Source organism: Anneissia japonica, unplaced genomic scaffold, assembly GCF_011630105.1.
Source record: "Anneissia japonica isolate Jap-2015-1 unplaced genomic scaffold, ASM1163010v1 scaffold288023_len281633_cov177, whole genome shotgun sequence".
NCBI lineage: Eukaryota > Metazoa > Echinodermata > Crinoidea > Comatulida > Comatulidae > Anneissia > Anneissia japonica.
This window is the reverse complement of record NW_022714865.1, coordinates 91,751-117,063: the sequence shown is the minus strand read 5'-3', so window position 1 is coordinate 117,063 and position 25,313 is coordinate 91,751. Positions and strand designations below refer to the sequence as shown.

The 25,313-nt window shown below is 33.5% G+C and overlaps 1 protein-coding gene across 1 annotated transcript; it reads right to left on the bottom strand.

Moving 5' to 3' along the window:
* Nucleotides 1-435: 435 nt before the first annotated feature.
* LOC117109125 (beta-galactosidase-like) lies at nucleotides 436-22,680 on the bottom strand. The gene is made up of 14 exons (XM_033251374.1): nucleotides 22,504-22,680; nucleotides 17,645-17,811; nucleotides 10,599-10,749; nucleotides 9,941-10,001; nucleotides 7,816-7,910; nucleotides 7,306-7,489; nucleotides 7,052-7,110; nucleotides 6,540-6,661; nucleotides 5,689-5,842; nucleotides 4,016-4,180; nucleotides 3,518-3,625; nucleotides 3,191-3,322; nucleotides 2,067-2,309; nucleotides 436-1,519 (listed from the first exon to the last, which is right to left on the bottom strand). Exons 1-14 carry the CDS (start codon nucleotides 22,663-22,665, stop codon nucleotides 1,298-1,300), a joined length of 2,025 nt encoding a protein of 674 aa, XP_033107265.1. The 5' UTR covers nucleotides 22,666-22,680; the 3' UTR covers nucleotides 436-1,297.
* Between the last annotated feature and the right edge of the window lie 2,633 nt (nucleotides 22,681-25,313).

Below are 25,313 nucleotides of genomic sequence, written 5' to 3'. Positions count from 1 at the left end.
ATTTTCAGACATCTTTGTGACTTACGAAATCACATTGCGGTCAAAAAGTGGGGGAACCAATCTCCTTAAAAATATGTGGAAGGGCATGTCCCCAGTCCCCCATGACCTGCGCCATGCCACTTACCAGTGGCAGCGCCAGCACTGGCCAGGGGAAATCCCGCATCGGTCAAACAGCCATGTCGTTGGACGCAACATGAGGTTTGTTTTAAAATATTAATTCGCCCATCTAAGCAGTCTTATATTGTAATCTAAAAATAGTTGTTTTCCACCTAAACTACAATTTGGCGCAGCGAGAATAGTTTGGTTTTCCAACCTTGATGCCGGGGGTGAATTTGTTTATTTAAAAACCAAAAAATAATATCATTATTTGGCTTATAATTATTATTAATATTATTACTAGCATTATGTAACAAAAACTAAAAAACATTCAAACCATTATTATTGCATAATTGATGGGTTTTATTGCAAAAAATTATGAGCAACTGGGAATGATTATCTTAAAATCATGTGCTCATGTTCTTCCAATTTTTAAATCAACATCTTTTTAAAAGAAATTTTATCATTTTAGAAACATACAGTAACAGATATATTTACAAAACAAAGTTATCTTAACAGTTTACTTTCAATTTTTGCACATAATTACCCTGGAAATTAAATCTCAGTTATTTTAGTGATTACCTCACATGAGCATATGGAAAAAAAAAAAGTACCCTAATTTTTGAAAGCTTTTTCACAAATTGAATAATTAAAATAGTACAAAATCATTCCAGTGCACACATGATTATTACTTTTGAACAACAGGTATCACATTAAATGCATTCCAATGCAAATCAGATTACACATGCATGAATATTTCATTACGTACGCTAGTGATGGTCCAAATATTATCCAAAGATCCATAATCGGCACCTTAATAACTATATATGCATAGACACTGAACTTATGATTATAAACTTTGATTGATATTTACTGTTTTAGAAGTGTAGGCTATAATTCATTCTAACAATTTTGTAATTGTTTTTAAGAAGTTATCGGGTGCAGATCCATTAGGGAGCATGGGGAATGTGCTCCTCCCACCCCCACCTTGCCACTAAATTTTAAAATTTCAATATATATAAATTATTGAAATTAGAGCTACTCACTTAACTCTTTTGAAAATGTTGCGCCCCCGTTTGAAAAATTCTGGATTCATCCCTGGTAATATTATTAAGCAAACAATGTACCATAGTGTCAGCAAATAATAATTTCAAAATAAATTAGTATTGAAAAACTAAAAAATAAAAAAAACCCCAGATTTTTATATTTTGTGTACCCTCGCAATGGTTCCATTCAAAATAGGTCGGTCAATGAACTCTACTGTACAGCTTCCTTCTGTACTACAGGGGGCGCTTTCCAGCTCAAACAAAACGATTACATTCCCTGTGACCTTCAGTATTGTTGCAGGAACATAGAGAGTGACTTGTGGGCCCTCTACAGGCCAGTACCGGCCAAGATTGAAGCCATTGATGTACGCCTGTCCCTGAAAAATAATGTAAATATAACAGAAGATACACACCAGACAGTGGACAATTTACAAGAATCTTTTTATGCTAAACTTTTTGTGGTTGCAATCTTATAAAGAAAATTTTTGAAAAGATTATTTCCAATTACTTTGCTAGTACAATACTGTATATATTTTTGTGAGAAGGAAAATCATTCAAATGTTTGTACTTTATCTTAACTTTTCTTAAACAGTAGAAAGCTAATAATATATTCCTTGCCAATTTTAATATTATATTATACTATTAAAAATAATAAATTTAAGAAGTAAACTAATCTGTTAAAAACTGAATTGGTTTGGTCTGTGTGCCATTGGATTTGGGGAAATTCAATTTTTTTTTTAAATTACAATTTTGAAAGGTTTTATAAATTTCACCACAGACAGCAAACAGATCTTTAAAAAATACCTGAATGAATATTTTATAAGTAATAGCAACTAACTTTCACAAAATAAAAGCAGACACTTTTCCAATTTCATAAGGTTTTGCCATACATTCAACTCTTCAAATAAATACACTAATACTTACTTTAGTCCAGCCTGACATTTTCAAAAATGTATCCCTTGGTTCAGAGATATCTGGTGGAAGATTAGGCATTGTGCCACTGTACAGTGTAGGAACATTCAGCTGTGTCTGGGGACTAGACCAGGTCAGTGTACTTTCTGGGATTAAATTTGGTGAGATCTTTGGTACAAATTCATCAAGTTGAAGTGAAGAGATATTAAAGCCCTCTAGAATTGTGCCTCCTAATGTTATATTTCCAATTATTCCCTGCAGTGTAAAAACAAAATATATGTTACCAAAATATTATTTGTAAGACTGAATAAATAAATTTTAAAAATGGACAAAAACACATTGTACCCAGAACCAAGACTATCTAATTACAAATTGGTTACTTTACCAACTGAGTCATTAGATTTCAACATATACATAGAAAATATCTTTTTGATAATAAAAGTATTGTACTCATCGGACACATTTTTCCCCCTAAGCATCTTGACATTGGTATATGTTGTAGCTGTTGCATCAACCTATTCACTGCTGTTATGGCCATATATGATATATATTTCAATTACCATAATATATCTTGACATAAATGTATTAGAAATAGTATAGAAGTCCGACTATCAGGTGTAAGGTACATTACAGTTATTAACTTTGATGAAGGGTTCAATGGAACAAGGTCATTTATCCATTTATGGGTTACACGATGAATTTCAAATTCAAATATTTATTCTCTTTTTTTTTCAAGTGATAGCACTTTCAGTGATGCAGCACTGGTAACATAGTCAGAAATGCAAATCAGAATTAAAATCAAATGAAATTACCATTTTGCATCACTGCATTAATTTTGCATCATGGCAAGACAACATTACTTTGCAGTGGAAATGAATAAAAATATTATAGATTTTTGATTAAGTTTTTTAAATGTAGTCAGTTGAATATCATTCAAGTTTGATCTGATATGGTTTGGTAGTTCATTCTATATCTTAGTTGCATTGTATAAGAATGTTCTCTTGCCTTGTACAAACTTCCATTTCTGCTCCATCAAGGTGTTATTTGATTTATTTCTAGTGAACTGAGAGTGGTTATTTATTGTTAGCCAGTGGTAGTAAATCTTAGCCAATTTATTATTTATTCATATTGTTTACCTTCATGTCTGCAATTGATCCCCCATAATTGATCCTTCCTTGATTCTCCACAACAATATCCAAGGTGTCCCCCTTTGATGCTGTTATCGTCAGTCCAGTCGGCTTGTTTCGGACAACAATCCCTACAGGCACCTGTAACCAATCACATTACAGCTAAAAGGCATACGAAAAACAATAAAACAGAAAAAATATAAACAACATTAATAATAATATTAATAATAAAAATAATAATAATAATAATAATAATAATAATAATAATAATAATAATAATAGAATATAGCAACCAAAATATATGCAATTATTGAATTGCTCATATCCGTTTCATACCTGGTTGATGATTATATATCCCCGATCCCGTATCCCTGGTATATCCAACAGCGTTGCCTTGGTAACATTAATTGGAATTTTTGTCCGATACATTATGAATCCGAAACTCTGAAACATATTTGAAATTAATTATACATAAATGTAAAATATAATGCCTTACAGTGTTACATTAGTTTCCAAAGTTTAATAATTTCTCTTAAGAAACAAACTACAGAAGTGTTCGATTATACAATATGAAGAATAAAAAGACAAATCTTGAATCTTATGTATGTAATAATTACTGCCTCACTCAGTCTATACATACTGACAGTCAGAATGTAATACACAGCCGTGTCAATGAGACAATGTGAGGATGAGCTGTCTTTTGGGGTATAAGTATTACTTATACCTCCATGCTTGAATGTAAAGAAATAAGTAACAAAAAGGTAATTAGAACCATACTGAGATGCATTCCAGTAACAGACATACACAAGCATTTCAACAAAAATCCAAACTGACCTGCTGCATCGCTTCCATGGTGATTGGATAATTGGTTCTGATTGGGTCATCGGGGGCTAGCTTATTTAAAACATCATACAGTGAGCCAACTTTGGTCATTGTCGATTTACCATACGCAAGTTTTGGAGTAGCTGGAGGTACTGGAATTGAGGGAACCTTAGCATACTGGAAAGATAGGAAGATAATTGTTGATTAGTACTTATAAACAATTCAGGTTTGTAACAGATACAAGAATGAATAGAAGGATAGACACAAAAACAAAATTCCTTAATTATGTTTAACATTATTAATAATATTAATAATAATAATATTAAATATATTGTTTAATTGTTCTTTATAAAAATATAACAAATAATATGAGACACGACACATTGTCTATATTAGAATACTTCTCATTGGGTAACAAAGTCGTAATTTTTCATTTTTGTTAAAAAGTGTCTATAGTGGTGAATTATGGTTTAGGTTTTTTTTTATTAAAGTTTCAAAAATTTCTATGTATGTGGAAAATGTAGTTGATTACCAAGGGTTACAATTTTTATTTTGAAGACTGCATGGTCTAGGAAGTGTACATTTTTTTATGGGGCAAGTTTCCAAGGGCGGGTTTTCTAGGGGCGAGTTGACTGCCAAAGAGTGTTGCCAAAGTGCGAGCCAGCGTGTTATTTGATCTCAAGTGCGAGACATCACAAGTGTGAGCCAGCGAGCCATGACGTCACAACAATAGATACGAGACGTTAACGAGTTGTGCGAGGTATCGGCTGAGATTTGTGGAGTACAATTCAAAAAACAACTATAGGTCTAATAATGAATTATTGTGATGTTAAATAGACAATGTTAGCTATCAAAGATCAACGTTGTTTTTCATTGGGACCTTCGTCCCTTCAAGGCTAGGCCTATACCATCCTAGCTAGTCTAGGCCTAGAGTAGGATAAGGCTAGCACGACATGCGGACGTTGGTACGTGTTGGTTAGTCTACAAACGTCGTAAAGGAATTGATTTTACTCGGCAGAACGAAAGAAGGGAACTCCGCTTTTCAGTCGTCTTAGGCCCTTGTTTTTTGACAAACAATGACCTTTCAGAGGTCAAATTGCTGTCAAGAATATGAATTGGCTGCTTTGCAGCAATAATGGCTTTAGATTACAATACATAATCAAAAAATAAAAAATTATTGCACTTTTGCCACTTTTAAATCTGCTGTGAAAAAATATGTTCATTTTGCAGGATTTGAACTCAGGTTTCTGACAATGGAAGGAAAGTGCCTTTACCACTAATGACAAATTCCAGTCTCTACTCATTATAACTGTTGCAGAGTAAAATAAGGAGACATAACAATATTCTTCTGGATTTATATATCGCCTCACGTTGTCACAACCTCGAAGCGCTTAACAACAACATAGAGAAGAACATAAACCATAAACTAATGTACAAATGTACAGTAAATTATTTATCCAATATATTTTTTCGGGTTTAGTTTAGTTTTAGTTTAACAATTAATTTGATGATTATTAATAATTACAATAGTTTTGTAATTGTAACGATTTATTCAATTCAGCCCACACAACAATTCTTAAAGATTCTTTCTATAGATTCTTATCATTTCATAGCCTGCTACTTTCCTTTCCATCCAAAAATCCTTTCATTTCTATTTCCTTCCTATTTCATTGTATGTTATATACCTTCTTGATGACGTCCCTTATAGCCATGAGTTTATCTGTTGGATCCCCAGCCTCAGTGAGAGGGGCGTCATAGTCATAGCTTGTTGGTTGAGGACTGTATGCAGAGTTGGCTCCATTCCAAAATCCAAAGTTAGTTCCGCCCTCAAACATGTACCTGAGGAAACAAAGTTCATCAGATAGAAACGCAAATTTACTCTCAAATGAAAAACAACATTACGAACTGAGAATTCATTTTCCAGTATTGCAAGATTAGTTGATAGTCACTAATTCAAGATTTTATTCTCACTGTCTACTAGCACTGTCTAGACATAAATATGCCTACGCTCTACATCCAATAGTGACGTCAATGAGGACTTAGGAGGGGCGTTATTCCCCCTGTTGGTCAGGTCAAGACCCTCCATCAGCCACAACTCATTTGACCTAAAAAGTTTTTTTTCTTTATTTCTTAGACATAAATACATTCTAAAATAGTACAGCTAGTTTTTGTTTTTAGCTATTTACAGGTGGTATGGTATATCTGTAAAAGTTCATTAAATATATTTATAGTAGTTTCTAAACTTATTTTTCTCTCTATATTTCAAATATATTCTATTATTATCCTGTCTTTAATAATAATCATTTTGTAGTTTGTAAATTTGTTGTTTAATGGTTCACAATTCAGGTTTTTTGCTCATCACAAATGAGTCAATGTAAGTATATTTAGAAGTTCATTAGGTTCATATAGTAGTTTTTATAAAATATTTTTATGTCCATTGATTAGAAATATATTCACCCCTAGCATCAATAACTTTTGTTTTTTATTGTTTTTTTTTTATATCAATTGGCCAAAAGAATCATTTAGGCAGGCTTACATGTTTACCGAAGCTCCCGTGGCGAGGATCTTATCCAGGGAACCTGTGACCCTGTCCTTAGCAACCGTTGAGTGTTTCTGCCCCCAGTGATCAAGCCAACCAGTGTAAAACTCTGAATTAACCTGGAAAAGTAAAAGAAGATTTTATAAAATGTACCTCTAGGCCTCCATATGGATCATCCCTGATCCACATGTAGCCTCCATATGGATTATCCCTGACATCTGAACTTAGTCTCTAACACATAGACTGGATTCCAGTCCCTAAATTTTGTCTTAATCAGTGAAATTTTGGCAACAATTGCATTCCATACTAAATTTTTTCTAGGTTTAACTCACAATTCACAAATTTAAAAACAAAACAAGTTTTTTGACATATACAGACACTGGTGGCGCTCTCCAAAACTATCTAATACTATCAAAATCAATAAATTAAAGACTTGTCTCTATCTTGCATATATTTTTCTAAAATCAATTAGTTGAAATGAGGTACTATTATAAACAAAATTCACTTACCAATGGGCCCTTGGGTTCAAATTTTCTCTGATAGTTAAATGGACCAGAGGGATCTATACCTGAAAGTAATTAAAAAAAAACAACATAGCAGTAGAGACATAATATGAAGCAATGTAATTTATTAGTAATACCAATATTTTGAACACAAGCTGTGTGTTGGTCTCATGGTTCAGTTGGTAAGTACTTCGGTTCAAATCCTAATTTGTTTCTTATATAACTTTCTTGGATTCCATAATTGATGTATGATTAAGTACCTGAACCAAAGTCCACAGTTGTATACAGGCCCTGCAGTGTCCCACACTCTAGCATGTGCTGCCCAGGTCCATCTGTTGTGAAGAGGACAACTGCATCGGCACCAAGGGCTTCTTCAAAGGTATTTTTCAAGTGCCTGATGTAGTCATGATCACAGGCAGAGTAGCTACCATACTCATTCTCAACCTGCAATAAAACAAAATCATAATGATAAAAATTATTATAACTATAATATTTCATAAGTTTATACCATTTTGTTCAAATTTGGTGGGTGGTATTAATGCTGCAGAATAATTATAAAAAGAGGCCTTTAGCAAACCTTAGACAATGACATGAGAGAGGGAAGATTCAATCTTGTCAGTGCCTCACCAAGTGATCTGGTCATGATCCAACAAATTCTCTTTTATTATGACTTTAATATGTTACATGCAAGTCCAGAGTTACATACATCAACATACTCTTGTAATCTTGTTTGAAATAGACAGTAATTGCATCGCAGCCATTGTACTCACTTGTACACTTATAATTGGGCCTCCATTAGAGTACAGAAGGGGCTTGATCTTAGGAAGCAGGACACCCATCCATCTGTCAACAGCTTGGATATAAGCTGAGAAATATAATTGGTTATTATGAATAGAATTAAAATTTTTAATAGCAAATTTAAAAGTCGACACAAAAAATTATAGAAATGATACAGTATTATTTATTCATCTGTTAATAAGTGAGAACAAAATGTTTTCATTCTAATTTTCAATTAAAAGCTATAATAAACAGTTTGTTTTTAAAGTTTGTTAAATACTGACAATATGTTTAAGTGACTAACTGAACGTAAGACAAAACTATAATAGATACATTCTCTGTGGTCTTTCTTTATATAAATAAAAACATCTTTAAACTTTTATCAAACATTCATTTTGTCAATATTTGAAACAAATGTTTAATATTTCACATACTTGACAGGCAGTCTCTAGAGTCTGAAGCACTCACAATTTCCGTTCTGCACTTCCTCATTGAGCTTTTTATATTATTATTATTATATTGAAACTCACTTAACTGCCATTTTAAACTACAGCAATTAATACAAATTGAATGAACACTACACTATATGATTTTTTAGTAGGCCTTTAATATTAGAAAAAGAAAATTATCACAGGGGTCCCAAGTTGAAAGAAGTAATTTCTGTTTGATCTGTTTAAACGAGATTCCTTAGCACATCTAATGGGTTATTTTCAGGGCAATTCTTGTCTAGCTGTGGGAGTGCGGGAGGCCGTCCAGATTTTTTGGAGACCCAATGACTTTTGGAAACTTGTGACCCCTGTTATGTTATCACTTAGGTCGTGTTTGGAAGCAGCACTTCCAATTTCTCTGTTAACTTTTTATAATCTTAAAATTCCCTCCACATATTTTATCCCATCATGCAATATCATGGACAACAATGCAATGTGTTTAACACCAAAACATCCATTTTGTTGACATAGCAGGCGAGAGATGAATAGGACTAGGTAACGAAATAGTACGGTACTATTTCGGTTTGAGAAATGTACTGTTGCAATGATGTTTCATTGTACTTTTATATAGGGATTAAGAAGAATATGAAAAAGAATGCTAACTTTGTTTGGCGTACTTTAATTACGGTACAATAAACGATAGGTAGCGATGGACAATGCCCAGCCAGAAAATGTTGACATCGAGCACTGCCTTTTCAGGCTTTTTTTATATTTAATAAGCATGAAAAAATTTATTATGAAGTGTTTGATACTAGGCCTAGGTAGGCCTGTAAGTCTACTAACTACTAGTTGCCTTAGAAACTAACTACCCAAAAGAATTCTTTGCATGGCCGTGATTTGACATCAGTCAAAGGTTATTATTTTCGCATTTAGAGCTTTTAAAAGCTTATCGGAATCATTGGGCCCAGCTTCCGCAGCGAAAAAATAACAAAATGCACGCTTTCTGATAATTGAAAACAAATGAATTTTGGGAAAACGCAGAACGTTTTACAATTGTGATAATTTATTGGATAATAAGTACTGCAGAAACACAGCCTTACTGCAAAAGCTTCTGCAAGAAAAACTTTTTGCTGTAATTTAATGTGGATGTAACCTTAATTAAGAGATGAAAACATTGTCATCTTCATGTTAAACTGTCATAATATTTGGCAAACACAGCTTCTTAATAATTTCAGAGAAAACCAAAACAAGATTGAAGTGACAAGATTAATCCAAGGTTAATTGACAGAAAATTGAGTACTTTGGAACTATATAATTAATATTATTAATATTTATTACCTTTCAGGGAAGTTCATAAACATATGGAGAGCATTTGTGGCTTGGCAGGCAGTGTGTTCATTGTTACCCATTTTTCTTACAAAAGAGTGGCAGTGTGACAAAAACAACTACACTTCACAAACCTTAAACAAATTTGATTTAACAAGGGTTCTTATAGATCTGATCCCACTCCTTAGTCCCTTATAACCTGGAAAAAACTAGTTCCCTTGACTCAGAAAAGGAGAGGTCTGGAGTTCATTCATATTTCTACACTCCATATATCTGTATTGAAACTCAAGGAAAGCAAAAGTATAATAGACATATCGAACAGTAAAAATAGGATACTGATTGTTGCTGTTTGCTGGCACATTACCTTCATCCATTGTCCTTAGTCCGATGACACCATCTTTCAGCAGCCATGACGGCAATCCTCCCTGTAAACACACAAACCATATGACTGCATCACTATGCAATGTTAAATAAAAATAGACAAATACTTGAGAAAATGCCAGCTTTGAGAGTGGTACATCCTCATTATCTATCATCATCATATTATCATTTGAGACAATGCCAGCTTTGAGACACACGATACATTAATATCATTACCAGGTTATAATTTTAATCATTTCCAGATCCAGGAATTTGAAATAAATGGGGCACAGGGAGGGACTTTCACAGATGGAGGGTGTACACCTTGGTTGGGGCTGAGGTAAGAAAATTTATGATATAGCAACTCTAGTTGGCCGGAAATGGCATTCTCCAACTTAAATTTTAATACAGTATAATTTTCTTTTTTTCTCCTTCTTTTTATAATTATCAAATATTTAGTTTGTGTGGGGGGGGGGGGCAGGGCAGCTTTATATTTTTAAATATTTGTAAATGAGTTTGTTTTTTTTATTAGTAAGCATTTATGTGTCTTTAAACTGACATTTACAGCCTGCGGGCTGCATGTTGTGTATTTTTTTTATACTGAATAAGAATGTCTATGGACTTCTCATACTGTATCACTACCATTATTACAGATTTCTTACCATGTCCCATTCAGCGCAGATGTATGGGCCAGGACGCAGAATGACGAGTAAACCAGTTTCATTTGCTTTCTGAAGAAACGCTACAAGATCTGCATTGTCCTCAAAGGTATACCTCCCTGGTGATCTCTCATGGAAGTTCCATGGTACATATCTACAAAGAAACAAAATAAGAAGAGAGTGTGGATGAATATTTATTCAAATTAGCAAGTACTAGACTTACTTTAAGATTTCAAGATTCTTTATTGCTAAAAATGTCATTGTGGGCCCTGGAGATCTGTCATGGAAGTTCCATGGTACATATCTACAAAGAAAAAAAGTAAGAAGAGATTGTGGATGAATATTTATTCAAATTAGCAAGTACTAGACTGTACTCTAAGTTTTCAAGATTCTTTATTGTTAAAAAATGTCATTGTGGGCCATTATTCTTTTCATGAATAAAACAAAACTAAATAAACAAAATAAATTCAAATTATTAATATTAATTTTTTTAACTATCATAACTAAGGCAGGGTAGGGATTTTTTTAAAGAAGGCTTAATACCTGTTTAACATGGGATGTTGAAAAAATTCAGAAGATAAGCATTAACAAGATTTGGGAGGTTTAGCACAAAAGGGAACAAATGATGAAGAAAAATGAAAAGTGCATCAACACATTCTTTGAAATTCAGCGTGTCGTGAGAGTGTCAGAGACACATTGAACACTGATGCCATACTGTGAGTACAAAAATAATATTCTCATTGTAAGCTATTGCTTGTCTTCCTCTAAATTAGTTATTATCATTGATATGACAGCGCCAGCTTTATCATAACCCTACAATGGTTGTAGTTATAGGAAGAATTTAATCACCAACACATCTGCTCAAAAAAATACAGGGAATTGTATCATATAATTCGGAACAGATGAGTCACTGTTTCACATGTTCGAACAATTGTAAGATTACTGTAATGAATCATCATTTGAACAAGCATACAACCCTACATTTAAAAACTTTTTCTATAAACCGATGAACAACAGTTTGAGAAGATTAGCTAGTAGTGAAAGGAGAAAGAAAGGTTCAGCAGGGAGTAGTAAAGCTACTAGAGGGCTTGATGGATGGCCACCTCACAAAATGTTCCACCTCTACAGGCAACGCCCACCCCTGGAAAATTTACTGGGCTTGTGTCCTCACTATCCCACTGCACCCAACCACCTGTCCGTCAAAGTATAATGCAATGTGTGGGATGCTTGGAATCCTAAAATCTGAAGTTTCACCACCAAAAAGGCATCAAAATTACTCCCTATAAATAAGATAATTTTTTGGCACTTTTTTTTTAAATGTTATGAAAGGTATATTTTTTACCAAAAATTCTGCTTATTATATTTTGCTTTTAAAATCTATCAGTTATAACCAATATCTTGAGTAACCTTTAGCTTTGTAAAAACAATATACATTCCAAATTATTTTCTCCACCAGGTGCTTGTTCAGATAATTGTGTAGGCCCCAATACTGTACTGCACAAATCAGATTATGTGTAATACTTCAGTAGAATTCCAACAGTGCACAGTACACCTGTCTTGAGGAGGCAGATGTCTGAAAATGTATATCTTTTAGGTTGTTATTTTGAATATTTACCTTTATATCTTTTGTTGTCTACAGTAGCTAGTGTTATACGATAGTGTATTTCTTGGCAAACAATTGGATTTGTCTGAAAGCAAACATCCACCTTAATATAGATTTGCTGAATGTTATTTCTTAAGACTTTTCAAGGACAAAATATAAAGTTGAATGGCTTTCATCATATACCCCATGACTTCTGACTTTTTAAGGCCCAAACCAGTCTTTTATCTGGATTTTCAAGTACTAAGTAGAACATTTATCGAGCTTCACATTATTTTTCAAGCACAAGATATTAAATACCATGGCTGTTACATAAATTTCTAAAAACGAAATTACCAAATTCGTTGATTTTTTATCAATTTACTTGACTTTTCCTATACCTTTTTAAAAGGCAAATATAAAACTCCAACACTAATATCAAATTCTAAGGGTTTTATGTAGGATGCTTATTCAATTTATCAAATTCTATGACTTTTCAAATATCAAATCTTAAATTTCATAGCTTTTATCTAATTTCTATAAATATTCCCATAACTTTTCAAGGACCAATATACTAAATTTCATGACTTATATTTATAATATTTCCTCACTTCTCCTTGACTTTTTTTTTAGGGCTAGTTCCAAATGGTGCACTATACCAAAGAGCTATTGACCTTGTACAGTTACCAATAGCTGAGCAAGAGAGGTTCCAGTTAAGTTTGCCAAACCCTCCCTTCTGGCTACAGGCCACGTTATGCCAAATTTTAAATCCTCAATTAAAGTTTTATTGCTTTCTACTGCCTGTACTTGAAAATCTTGTAGTGCAATTTAAACAATTTTCATAATATAAACTAGGCTAGATTGTTAAGTTGGATAATCTTACTATGAGCTAATTCTTAGTAACCCACGAAACTGCAAGACAACTGCACTTCTTTCATTTCGCAGAAAACCTAAAATTAAAGTCACTCGTGATCTCACAAAATTTTTGACTAAAATTTGTATTGCACGTCATTGCCATAAATAAATTTTCTATCCTAAAAAGTAAATACAGAATGGTTTTAAATAAATTCCAAATAAAATTCAATTAAAAGAAGGCTTCCTCCTCTTTCTCTTGATCATTTAGAATTGCCAAGTACTACCAATTATTTATTGTTAAGTAGATCATATTAACAGTATGTCATTGGTCAAAGTCTATTCAAAACATTTTCATTTTTATCACAGTAAATGAAACAGGCATTTTGTATCTCTCCTTAAAAGAACGACCTCATGTTTAGCTCAAAGTTGAAAATAAATTTAATAGTTCCTGTTTTTTTCACAGATGAATAGAAAAAATGACAATGTAATTTTATTCCGCTCAATTCACAGGAAGGATGCATCTCGCCCGATAAGTAGAAATCAATCATCAACATCACTGGCCCCAATACTAGGGTACAGTTCATTTTGCTTGAAACATTGATATTAAAATGAAACAAGCACAGTAGCACTTTTGTTTAGATTAATAAAATTGATTTAGACAACTTTTGATGAAGCCAGCTCAAGCATGTGTCACAATAAATTTTCATTTGTATTTCACTTTAATGCTACTGACTAATACTGTTCCAAATTTTATTATCTTATATTAACACATTAACAGTTAAAAGTTAATCAATACTAATATCAATAAAAAAGATAGGTTTCACTGTGTGACTTAAGAAAACAATGAAGTAAACTTCAACACATACCAGTAATAATATTTAAATAATAAAAAAAACTTTAATGTTCTCTCTTTATAAGTCAGAAGAAAGGAAGATACTTCCAGAATAATCTAAAATTACCTAAAATTTGTATTATTAAAATTATTTTGCTAGCCCTGGTAGCTATATTACTATCTTTTTAAAAAGCTTACATTAATAGATAACTGTTAAAGCAGTTTATGGTAATGGCCAGTGGCATAATGATGGGGTCGGGGGCCCTGTGTATTTCTGAAACTGGGGGCCCTTTTTGGGCCCCGGTCACCAATTCCATCGTGGGATTTTAGGTGCATTGTTATTCTAAATGTTTTTAACAACGAATAAATGATATAATGGATTCAGAAAATTGAGGCCAGGGAGGGACTTTCAGGGTTGAGTCTATACCACCTCAGACCCCACCATGGTTGGGGCTGAGGTAAGAAAATTTATGAATATGGCACCTTTAGATGGCCGGAAATGGCACTTCACAGACATAAAATTGTGAATATATTTTTTTTATCTCCAGTTCCGGGCCGGCAGCTCCAGGCCGACAACTCCCCACTCCCCCCCCCCCACACACCCCCACCNNACACACCCTCACTCTTTATTCCGCCACTGGATATAATATATGTCCTACAGTCGATTTCAGACACACATTTTGCTGTTGCCCTTGTGGGGCTGAGAAAAGAAAATGTATTATTATGGCACGTCTAGATGGCCAGAAATGGCACTCACCACCTTAAAATTGTGCATAGGCCTATAATTTTCTTTTTATCTCCATTTTTTATTTATTGTTTGACAACTTTTATTTCTTTTTTGACAAATTTGGTTAGGTCCCAGCCGAGAGGCTCCCCTCTCTTTAATCGTTATAATATGATATATGCCCTACAGTCGATTTCAGAGACACATTATGGTGTTATTTATCAACAAAGTCCTTTTTGGTCAGGGTGCTAGATCGAAGAACCTATAAGCAAGGCCCCCTTGGGGCCCCTAGAATTCGGGGGCCCTGCGGACCGCCACACGAGAGCGCCACTGGTAATTGCTATAGACTTGTATAGCGCATAATACTAGGTCTCTATGCGCCTTTCAACAAATGTTCAAAAGAAGTTGAATAAAAGAAATATAATAAGAAGAGACAAAAAAAAAAAAAGAACAAAAAAAACCACCAACAAAAAATAAAACCAATTTTGAGAAAAGATGAGTTTTGAGCCCTTAAATAAAGAAATGGATGGCAATTCCCATATATTTTGGGGAGAGAGTTCCAGAATTTTGGAGCAGTGAACATTGTATGAAAAAAGGGCATTTAAAGAGCATTCAGGGTTCTTCCATGTGTGAAACCCACCCTCCGCCAAAGATTATACTGTACCAATAATGAAATAGTGAATTTTGAGGTCATCACCCTCCACCGGTAATCCTTTAATTCAATTCTCAGAAAATCCCTACACTTTACCAGCACTTCCTTTCTTTTCTGAATGGCATGTTTTAAGGTCTTGCGTCTATAAGATCTCAATAGAAAGCAAAAAACTAAATTCTGAATTGACAGTTATGCCTGCTCTAATAATATTCAAATCTAGCACCCACATTGATCATAACCCTGGATGCTCCTGCAGTCTTTGTGTCATTTACATAATTGATTTTCAATATCACATGATGAAGCAGGCTAACAAACAACATATAGTGTTCAACAGTGTGTTATCTGCTTTCAGTATATTGAATTATAAACTTCAAAGTCATCTTAATTATGTTTACAGACATTGGATAAAACACAGACTTTAGTACAGCCCCAGACTCTATTTAATTCACAGTGTACGCAATCAACTGTATTCTGGCAGACATTCAATGCTATCCTCTTTTATTCAAACATTCCGGAATGACAGAAAAAATTATGCTCAAGTCAAGTCAACTAAGGGCCCGTTCAAGCGAAAAAATATCCGTGCGATTTACCAGTTAATTCACCGGTACACACTTTTTAAAACCGCTCGGACACTAGTCTAATCACCTTTTCATCTGGATTATCTGCGACAATTTTGACCACCAAATTGCTGGGTAGAATACCGTGTATGGAATAACCATGGAGCCGGAGGCGATGATAAATCAACCTTAATTGTTTTTCCAAAAGTTTTGCCCACAAACTAGCGCCAAATTCAATAGGTTTAACGGCCCAGGCGTGGTTGCAGCTCTCCTTCGTCTCCTCACAAATGCACGACGAAGTCTAAATTTAGTAGCATATAGCTAAGCTACGCGATTGATTTGTAGATTTACCATTATTCGGAGAAATAAACTTGAATAAACTAACCTACGTACAGATTTTAAAGCAGCCAATATAAATTATTGAGCTACATTATCGTGCCACCGTGCCGCGCTGTGTGTACGTGGGTCGGTTATAGCAGCAGTAGCAAGTAAACAAAGAATGGGTTGTTGACCATGGGATAAGTTGAAATTTTCTTCCGGAGTAGTTTCGTTACACGTATTTACCGTGAGCTAAAACTTGCTCAAACGGTCGACCACCCGCTGAGTGCTCAGCGCTATTACCCGGTGAAATAAACGAAATATGGTTGGCGTTTTTGGCTCAAACGGGCCCTATGAGACATTATTTAATTTAATTCAATTCTTTACTGTATAGCTGTTACACGTACAGCAAAACTGTCAATATTGTTTTGTTCTGTCCAACATAAACAATAGATGTGAAGGTAATTATTATATAGTCAAAACCAGACCATCCATCATACAACACAACACTGTCATCAAAAATATGAATTCCTGATTCAAATAAATATTGTGATTGCCTAATATATTAGGTCTAAAAGCACAATTTTTGGCCATCCTAATTATATGCATTCAATCTCTCCCACGAACCCCACCACAGATTTTATTCTGGTACCCTGATCGAGGCTCTACATAGCTCCTTGGTTCTGACACCGTCTGTCTTGTTAGACACCCTGTCAACTGTAAAGACATTAGCTGCAGTACATTGTTGAAGCATAACCACAACAGAATTAAACAGATAAATTTTCATAAACTACTGTATCAGTTTTGGCAATGTTTGTTATATTCATGAACAGAAACTATAACCACAGAGTTGCACTTCTATAACCTAAAAAAAGTTCAGAATACGTGTGACCTAATATGGTGAATTTACCCAATAGTTAATCCATTCCTGATGCTGAGCCATGGCCAAATATATATATATATATATATATATATATATATCTACTGTAATAAAATGGGATAAAGTACTAGGAAAACAACACATCTCAGTCTCCCTCTTGGGAGTGTTATATTTTGTTTAGTTGTTTTCCATTTTAAAACGCAGGTTTTTGTGGGATTGAATGAGACTTTGTGAAGTAGCCAGTAGCATCTGTTTCATATAAAATATTCTGATAAAGACCATTACATGTTTTTTTTTTCTAATGAAACGCTTTATAGCATGTTGCTACAAACTTCAACAAACATTTGGTAAAATTAACTTTATGAATATGATTAAAGTTTTTATCATAGCTCAGACATAATTTTATTGAGCCTGTGTATAAATCTTCAAATATTATTAACTAAAAACTACTCATAAAAGATCAAGTTATAAACAAACAACAATATATTTAGTTTTATTTTTTTATGTAAAATTGTTTTGGCTACAGTATGTTAAATTGTATGCAAATGTAGTAACAGTATATTTGTGTATGTTTATAAGCTGGCAAACTGTTTTTCTTGTTATAATTATCAATTGGGAGCTACAGTAAATAGTTGTAATTTTTCATACTCACACTTGGATTGCATTCAAGCCAGTGGCATACATTTTCTTGAGACGATCATCCCAGTAACCTCTGGGAACTCTTGCATAGTGGATACTACCAGAGATGTAGCGGAAAGGTTGGCCATCTTTGCTGAAGGAATTACCATCATAATTAACAACAAAAGAATTTGACGTGCACTGTGAAACAGATAGAAATGTTCAGATCATCAAATATTATTAGATTGGTTGATTGACTGAATTTATTCAGTGTGAAAATTACATACATTTACACTATACTTGTTTTGTCAAATGGTGAGAAAGAAAACAAGACACAGACAAAATACTATAAGGATAACCCAAAAAGGTAAAAAGATACCTTATTCCGTAGGGGTCTTTAGACTTAAAGAGGATGAAGACAATATAGTATTTAATATAAATTATCAGCACAAGACATGGGTGGGGGGGGGGGGGGGCGTGGTTTTGATGAGTACCTCTAGATTACAAGAAATGACACTCTTTTATAATAAAATTCATCATCATCGATCAAATTAATCCCTGTGATGTTCCACTGAAAAAAAATAAAGATCAATTGTCTTTGATGTACTTTTAATTTACTTTTCCATGTGCCGAAATTATTATTATTACACGCTTTTTCTCATACCACTCGAATTATAATACTGTAAAGGCACGCGCATTATTATTATAAGTAATTCAGATGTTTGTGGGCAGAGATAGAGTACCGGTTGTACGCACACTTTTGTTAAAACCTACAATAGGTCATTTATGCAGTTCATTTCAACAATTTTCAGGCATCTTCTTGACTTACGAAATTATTACATTGCAGACGAAAAGTGAGGGACCAACCCCCACCCCCTTAACAATATTTTGGGACGTGTCCCCCTGTTCCTCTTTGATCATGGGTTTAAGGAGAGGCATCCCCTTCCATTTGAGATTTTTTGGAATTATTGGATTACATCTGAAAAGATGTTAAGCTTAAAATAGAAAGTGTAAGCCTATGTTTTACGAGAGTAGGCTACTACATGTAACATGTATACATGAGAAGCACACACACGTCAAGACGAGTGAATATTTTTTTTTTCAAGGTTACCGAAGGGAGGTGGCTAGCCACCCTATTCACCCCCCTAGATCCGCCACTGAAAGTAAAAAAACTTGAATTAATTACATACTAGTAATTTAAAAATGCATAAAAATGGTTTAAATTGTATACATAAATAATTTCCAAAAAAAAAGAAAAATATAACAAAAAATATCCAATCAGAATCTGAAAATAAAAGAGCAAACAGGCTAAAAAAGAAAAAACAGCACTGAGTGACTTTATTAAATGTAAAAAGGATAAACTAAAAAATAAGTAACAACATAATTATAGTTAATAATATCAATGCTACATCAACAACAAAGAAATGCATTGAAAACAGACAAAATGAAAATAGCTTACGCCGAGGCAGTAACCCATAATAGGCTGTGTTTATGTTTATGAACCATAACCAGGAAACGAGTTTTGAAACATTGAGCGCTAAAAGTATGCTCGCTCACAGCATATGTAATGGAATGATAATAGTCATTTTTTACATGAAGTCAACGTGAGACCCCCTGTTTCGATTAAAGCCCAGCTTAGAAAAGTTAAACACGGTGACATGCCAGGCCTAGGACTATCAGCCCGGCTTGAGATAAGTCACCTAGTTCAGACTGGCAGGTGGATAAACCAGGTGAGTGAGCCACATAGTCCTAGTCTGAACGTATCCATAAATTCAAGTTTGAAGTATATAAAGTATTAAAATTATCATTTATATTTGATGCGGGAATAAAAAAAATATATATTTTGCCGCATCAATTATTTCAACAGCATAAAAATAACAATGCAATTTTGTGACTTTAAACACATTTTCTTTAAAAAACTATAAAATTAAACCAGTTTTTATACAATATTTACTATTACAGACCAAATATAAACAGTCCCTCCCTCATCGATAAAAACAAAAGCGAAATAATCTATTGTTAGTTTTAAAAAAAAAAAAAAAAAATCTAATAATTTTTTCTATGTGCCCTAATGATACTCAGCCCAGAAATTGGCAAAAAAAGTCTAGCACAATTCGTCACTCATATCACGAACTAACACAAAGTAGATTGTATTAGTTCGTGAAATCACAGTATCGCGTCAAAACGAGTGCATATTGGTTGTCAAGCAATTTTGTATTCTTTACCACACAAAAGTCCTTAAAGTATTTTGACGCGCTTTCTTGATATCATGAACTAACAAAATCTACTTTGATTGTGTTAGTTCGTGATGTGAGTGACGAATTTTGGCCTGTTCATTAGTGAGCTGTTCTGGCTAGCAGACACATGTGTATGTTCATGGTTTAATTAACCAGGGATGGTTATTTATAGCAACTCCCTGGCTTAACCGGGTGGAGTGTTAAATCCTCTAGGCCTCAGCCTAGCTTTGGGGTAGCGGATCATTTCCTTACCGCTTCTTACTGAATTGTAGTCCATCGTACTGCGCCTCAGAGAAATGCTTTGGGATTCGAAGTCAGAAGGTAGCCAATCCTTTCAGTCCCGCTTCGTTTCGGTCGAGCCTCACTTTGGTCGCGCCTCATGTCGGTCGCGTTTATTTCGAACAAATATATGCAGCGCCGAAGGAGTTGCAAAAACGCAAAATTTAATATGCCTAGGCCCTATATATTATTATAATTAGTTCGTCAATTGGTTTATCATAGGCCTAAGTATTTTTGTTATTTCCGTTTTTCTATCTTTCTACTAACATTTTATCTTTCTACTAACATATTCTCTTTCTTCCATTTAAGGTGATATATTCATGATTGAAACATGATCTTATGATTGAAACAATGGAATTTAGTATGTGATTCATGTTATTCTTTTTGTTGCGTTTTCATATACTATACTTTAATAATTATGGTCAATAAAATGTATCTTTGATTTTAATTGAATTGAATGTTGTTACTATCTGAAATCTATTTCATAATTTAGTTAAAACAATAATCATTACAATATTTAATCTGATATTTTTATACTATAAATTTATTTTTCTTGCAGCTTCCAGAGTTTGGATAAAACATACCAAGAGAATTTGAAGGAAACACAATTAAAGAAATAAACAAATAATACACACATTATTATTCTTTACTTGAAATCTTTAATTTTCTTTGATACCCCTGCGCAGTTCATAAATATGAATATATATTTATATGATTTAATAAGCACATAGGATATACATAGAAAGAACTCTATATATATATATATATTTATGTATATATATATATATATATACTTTATATACGCCTATATACACATATATATTTATACATATATATATATATACATATATAATAATATTATATATAATTTATACATATTTATTTACATTACACATGAAATCATATAACAAATATATATTTTACTATCCATTTATTTTTGTACTTCTAAACATGATCATCATCCAGCGCAGATGATTCAAAGTTACTGGTTTCATGAAGTAGGTGAACACACGTGAAGTGGTGAACTGAACTCCAGCGCACGTGTTTGTGCCTAGAAAAAGCTAGTCGTCTATTTTAGCATCTGACCTACTTCTCTCTTTGCAGTAATGTATCAAAAATGGAAATAAAACAAAGAAATAATCACAAACTTTGAGTCAGCTTCACCTTAAGTGTACCATGGGAATCAATTTGTGGTTAACGTTTCTTTCCACAATTATACTCCAGTTATGCAACTAAAGAAATAGGCCTAGCAAGTTGAGTGATTTTCTCGGGCTTACGAATATAAAAGAAGCATGAAACGGCTTTTAAAATATACAGCATGCAATTATAAACGTATTGATAATTTTATATGGAAAATATAAATATGAAAATACATATTTCCTTTACAATATTATTATAAACATGATCAGAACATTTATGGTAAATGGAAACATAACAGACAAGAAAAAAAAAACGTATGCGAAACTAGTTTATTGACTATACTTATTCCATAAATCTTTATTTGATTCAAGCATTAATAATAAAAATTATATCAATATATATATCGCAACAAACAATAAAAAAGGTATCTCAAACTTGGTCAACTTCGTTTAAACATCTGCGTTGTTTCTGTAAAAAAAGAAAAATAGCACCAAGTGATACAGTAATAGTAACTATTATAAATTTAATACTAATAAAAATAATTGTTAATAAATGTTACAGTAATTTAAATAACGAGTTGGCTGGTTTTTCCTGATAAAAAGTTTGATTTTTATAAATAATATCATATCAAAAAACAATACCATACTAAGAGAAATACCAAAATTTTAGTATTCATTTTATTTGCTGTATTTGTTATGTAGTACTGTAGGAAGTGTAGGATCGATAACAAAATGAAAATAAAAACCGTCAGATAAAAGAGTAAAATGGTACTAGGAATACAACAAACTAACGGTCTATAAGCTAAATACCATAATAATAATTGAAATTTAGTTTAGAAATAATAGCATTCATTTTATTTGCTTTTAAGTAGCCTATGTTGTTACTTAAAGTAGTAGAAAGACAACAAAACATAAACTTAAAAAAAGTATGATAAAGCGATTGACGAACTTAAATTGATAATTAGGCCCAGTTATATTAAATTTAGCGTTTTCGCAACTCCATTGGCGCTCCATATATTTGTTGAAAACAAACCGCGACCACCGAAATGAAGCGAGACCGAAGTGAAGCGTGACCGAAACGAAGCGCGACCGAAATGATCTGTATTCAGGAAGGAATGTCAGTCTACCCAGCCAGGGCCTAGCCTAGCTTATTAAAAAGTTAAGTAGCCTAGGCCCTATATATTTTCATTTTGCATTAGCTCAGCGATTATCAAATTAAACATGTTGAAATAATATACCTTGTCAACAAGTAGAACAAGTAAAACGATGGTTAATAACATCTTCATTTTGGAGTTTTTTGTCTGTGTGTTTGTTTGTTGCGCGTCCTCTCTGGTCACCTGATCCCTGTGACAGGTCATGTGATCACCATGCATTTTCGTTTGCATCTGACCAATCAGCATCGCCAAAAACTGTCGTCTATCATGTACCCTTCTAGAGCCTCGTTTATTTTTCCGCGAATAAACTCCTCGCCCTCCATCCTACAAATCTAATGGAAGCATCATTCTCAACACATTTTATTAATATTTTACGTCAGTAGAGTTAATTTTTCTAATGTGGTTGCAATGGGACGGAGGGCGTTGGGATCAACATAAGTCTTTATGTTCAACAACACATTTTGGCCCTATCTATAATTATGTGAGTTCCACATTTACAGTGAAGTCTTTATTTGAATACATAGGCCTATACGTATCCATTTTACTACACCCAAAAAATATATACGCCTCCATGGCCCTCGAATAAACTCTTCCTTATTAAAAACCCCTCTCAACAATTAACCCCCCGGCCGGGGCAGTTATTCGAATACATACGATCCATTGTTTTTAATTTTACATCATTTTACTGTAATCTTGGACGCTCCATATAGTGTGTGCCATTGTCTAAAAAGTGAGTTCCGAATAAATCTGAAACTCCTAAAACTTATTTTTGTAGATCCAATTTTAGATAGAAAAATAACCTCGAAAATAACATTAGCGTTACATTTGGAAGAACCTTCTCTATGTTAATTGCTCTTTGGTTTGTTATAAAAATAAATTGTTTTAACAGAAAACAAAGGTTCAGAAACAGATTACAAATGTTAACACGGCTAGTATTTTAGGTGGTCTTGTGAATTAGGAACAAAGCTAAATTCCCAACTGTATTGAGTTGATTCGTCCGGGGACAGAGGAAACCAACATGAATATCGTCATCATAATAATTAGAAATTAGAGTGTCTAGACGTCGTCACGTGATTACTTTCAATAGTGTCATTAGCAACTTTGAAAATAATATCGATTTCACTCTTTGTTCTCTTAAAATTTGGAAAAAACAAATACTACATTGACATTGTTGTTTAAAGGTAACATCGATCTCGGTATGATCAGTTTATGGAAGACAAAAATAATTCTGGATTATTTAAATAATTAGGCCTAACTTGAGAAAAGGTATTTTATAGTATGATAATTGGTAATGATTTAGGCCTACAGTTTGAAATTTCTTTACTGTTTCTGCCTGACGAGGTGGGAGCTGGGTGGGGTAGTTAGTGTGGAAATAAATTTCAATTCCAATGAAAAATTAGGACTATAGTTAGGGCTATGGTCATTTTATTATTATAACCCAATTAGTGGAACTAGTAATTCGTCGCCGTGGGGTGTGGGTCAGTGGTGGCGTTAGCGGGGGCAGGGGAATTTTCCCCTCCGTCGGAAAGTCTTGGACCCCCTGTCGTCCGAATCACGACTTGATCGTCAGACCAAAAATTTAAAAAAAATAATAATACTAATTTGCCTATCCAAATAGCGTTATTTTGACTGTCAATTCCTAATATTAGTTTTAGAACACCACATGTTATGACATTGGTAAGGTTTCACCTTGAAAAAGGAACAGTGGCGGTGCTTCGGTGGAGGGGGTGGGGTGCTGTACTCGTACAGTCCTCCTCTGGGTCAGGGGAAAAAACTACTATTTCTCGGGAAAGAAAAAAAATCATGTATTTTTTACGTATCAGTAGAACCTAAAAATCGATTAAATATGCCTTTGAAACCATGGAATTGTCATATTTTTTATGGGATTTGCACTCTGGATCACTTTCGAAAGATTTTGAGCGGCGTCTGGCCACTCCCACTTTTCTCTCGTCGGGGCATCAGACCCGGAGGTGTCCCCCCCCCCCCCATCACCACGTCGGGCAAATCCTGGTGCCACTCCTGTTAAGAAAGATTTTTTAAATCAGATTAGATTCATATTATATTTTTTGTATTTATATATTTATCCGGTTGCCGAGTCACCCATCCCAATACTCGAAGGCCCATTGTTGGTTAATATTTCTAAAAATAATATTTCAAAGTGAAAGAGAAATGTACTACTAATTATGAAGTCTGAGTGAGAGCAGACGGAGAACACTGTGGATATAACAGGTGTACTCGTATGTCACAATTTAGAATAACACACTGTTATAAATTTATAATTTCATAAACTTGAAGAATATAAGATGACAGATGGCATAATGCTGCACCATAAGTATTATTTTCTTCTTTTAATTTACCAATTATTATTGACGCAATATGTCAATTATGGTTTAGGGAGGGGAGTATGCGTTCACTCCCTACCACATGCGGACCATTAGGATGGTGGTATCTGGTGGTATGCAAGCTACTGGGCCTTAGCGGAGTAATGTTCAATACTTCATACGGGATGTTCAAGTTTGAATTATCATAATTTTTCACTTTCTGGTTTTTTTTTACGATTCTTTTATTATTTTATGTTATTTACATTTTCAGACCAGGAATAGCAAAATGAATGTAGACATAAATAATAAATTAATATAATAAACGCTGAATGTCACAGTTTTATTCATGTCTTATGATAAATACTTGTATATCACATGGAAAACTGGCATAATAAGCCTATTGAATAAATTTTGTGAACGACATTGAAAGTCAACGTAAGTATTACATGTTGACAATTCACCATATATAAAATATATACATACAAATACGCACTGTATATATATATATACATATATATATATATATATATATAAATCATCAGAGAAAGGTAAATACAGTGTTCGAATTATATA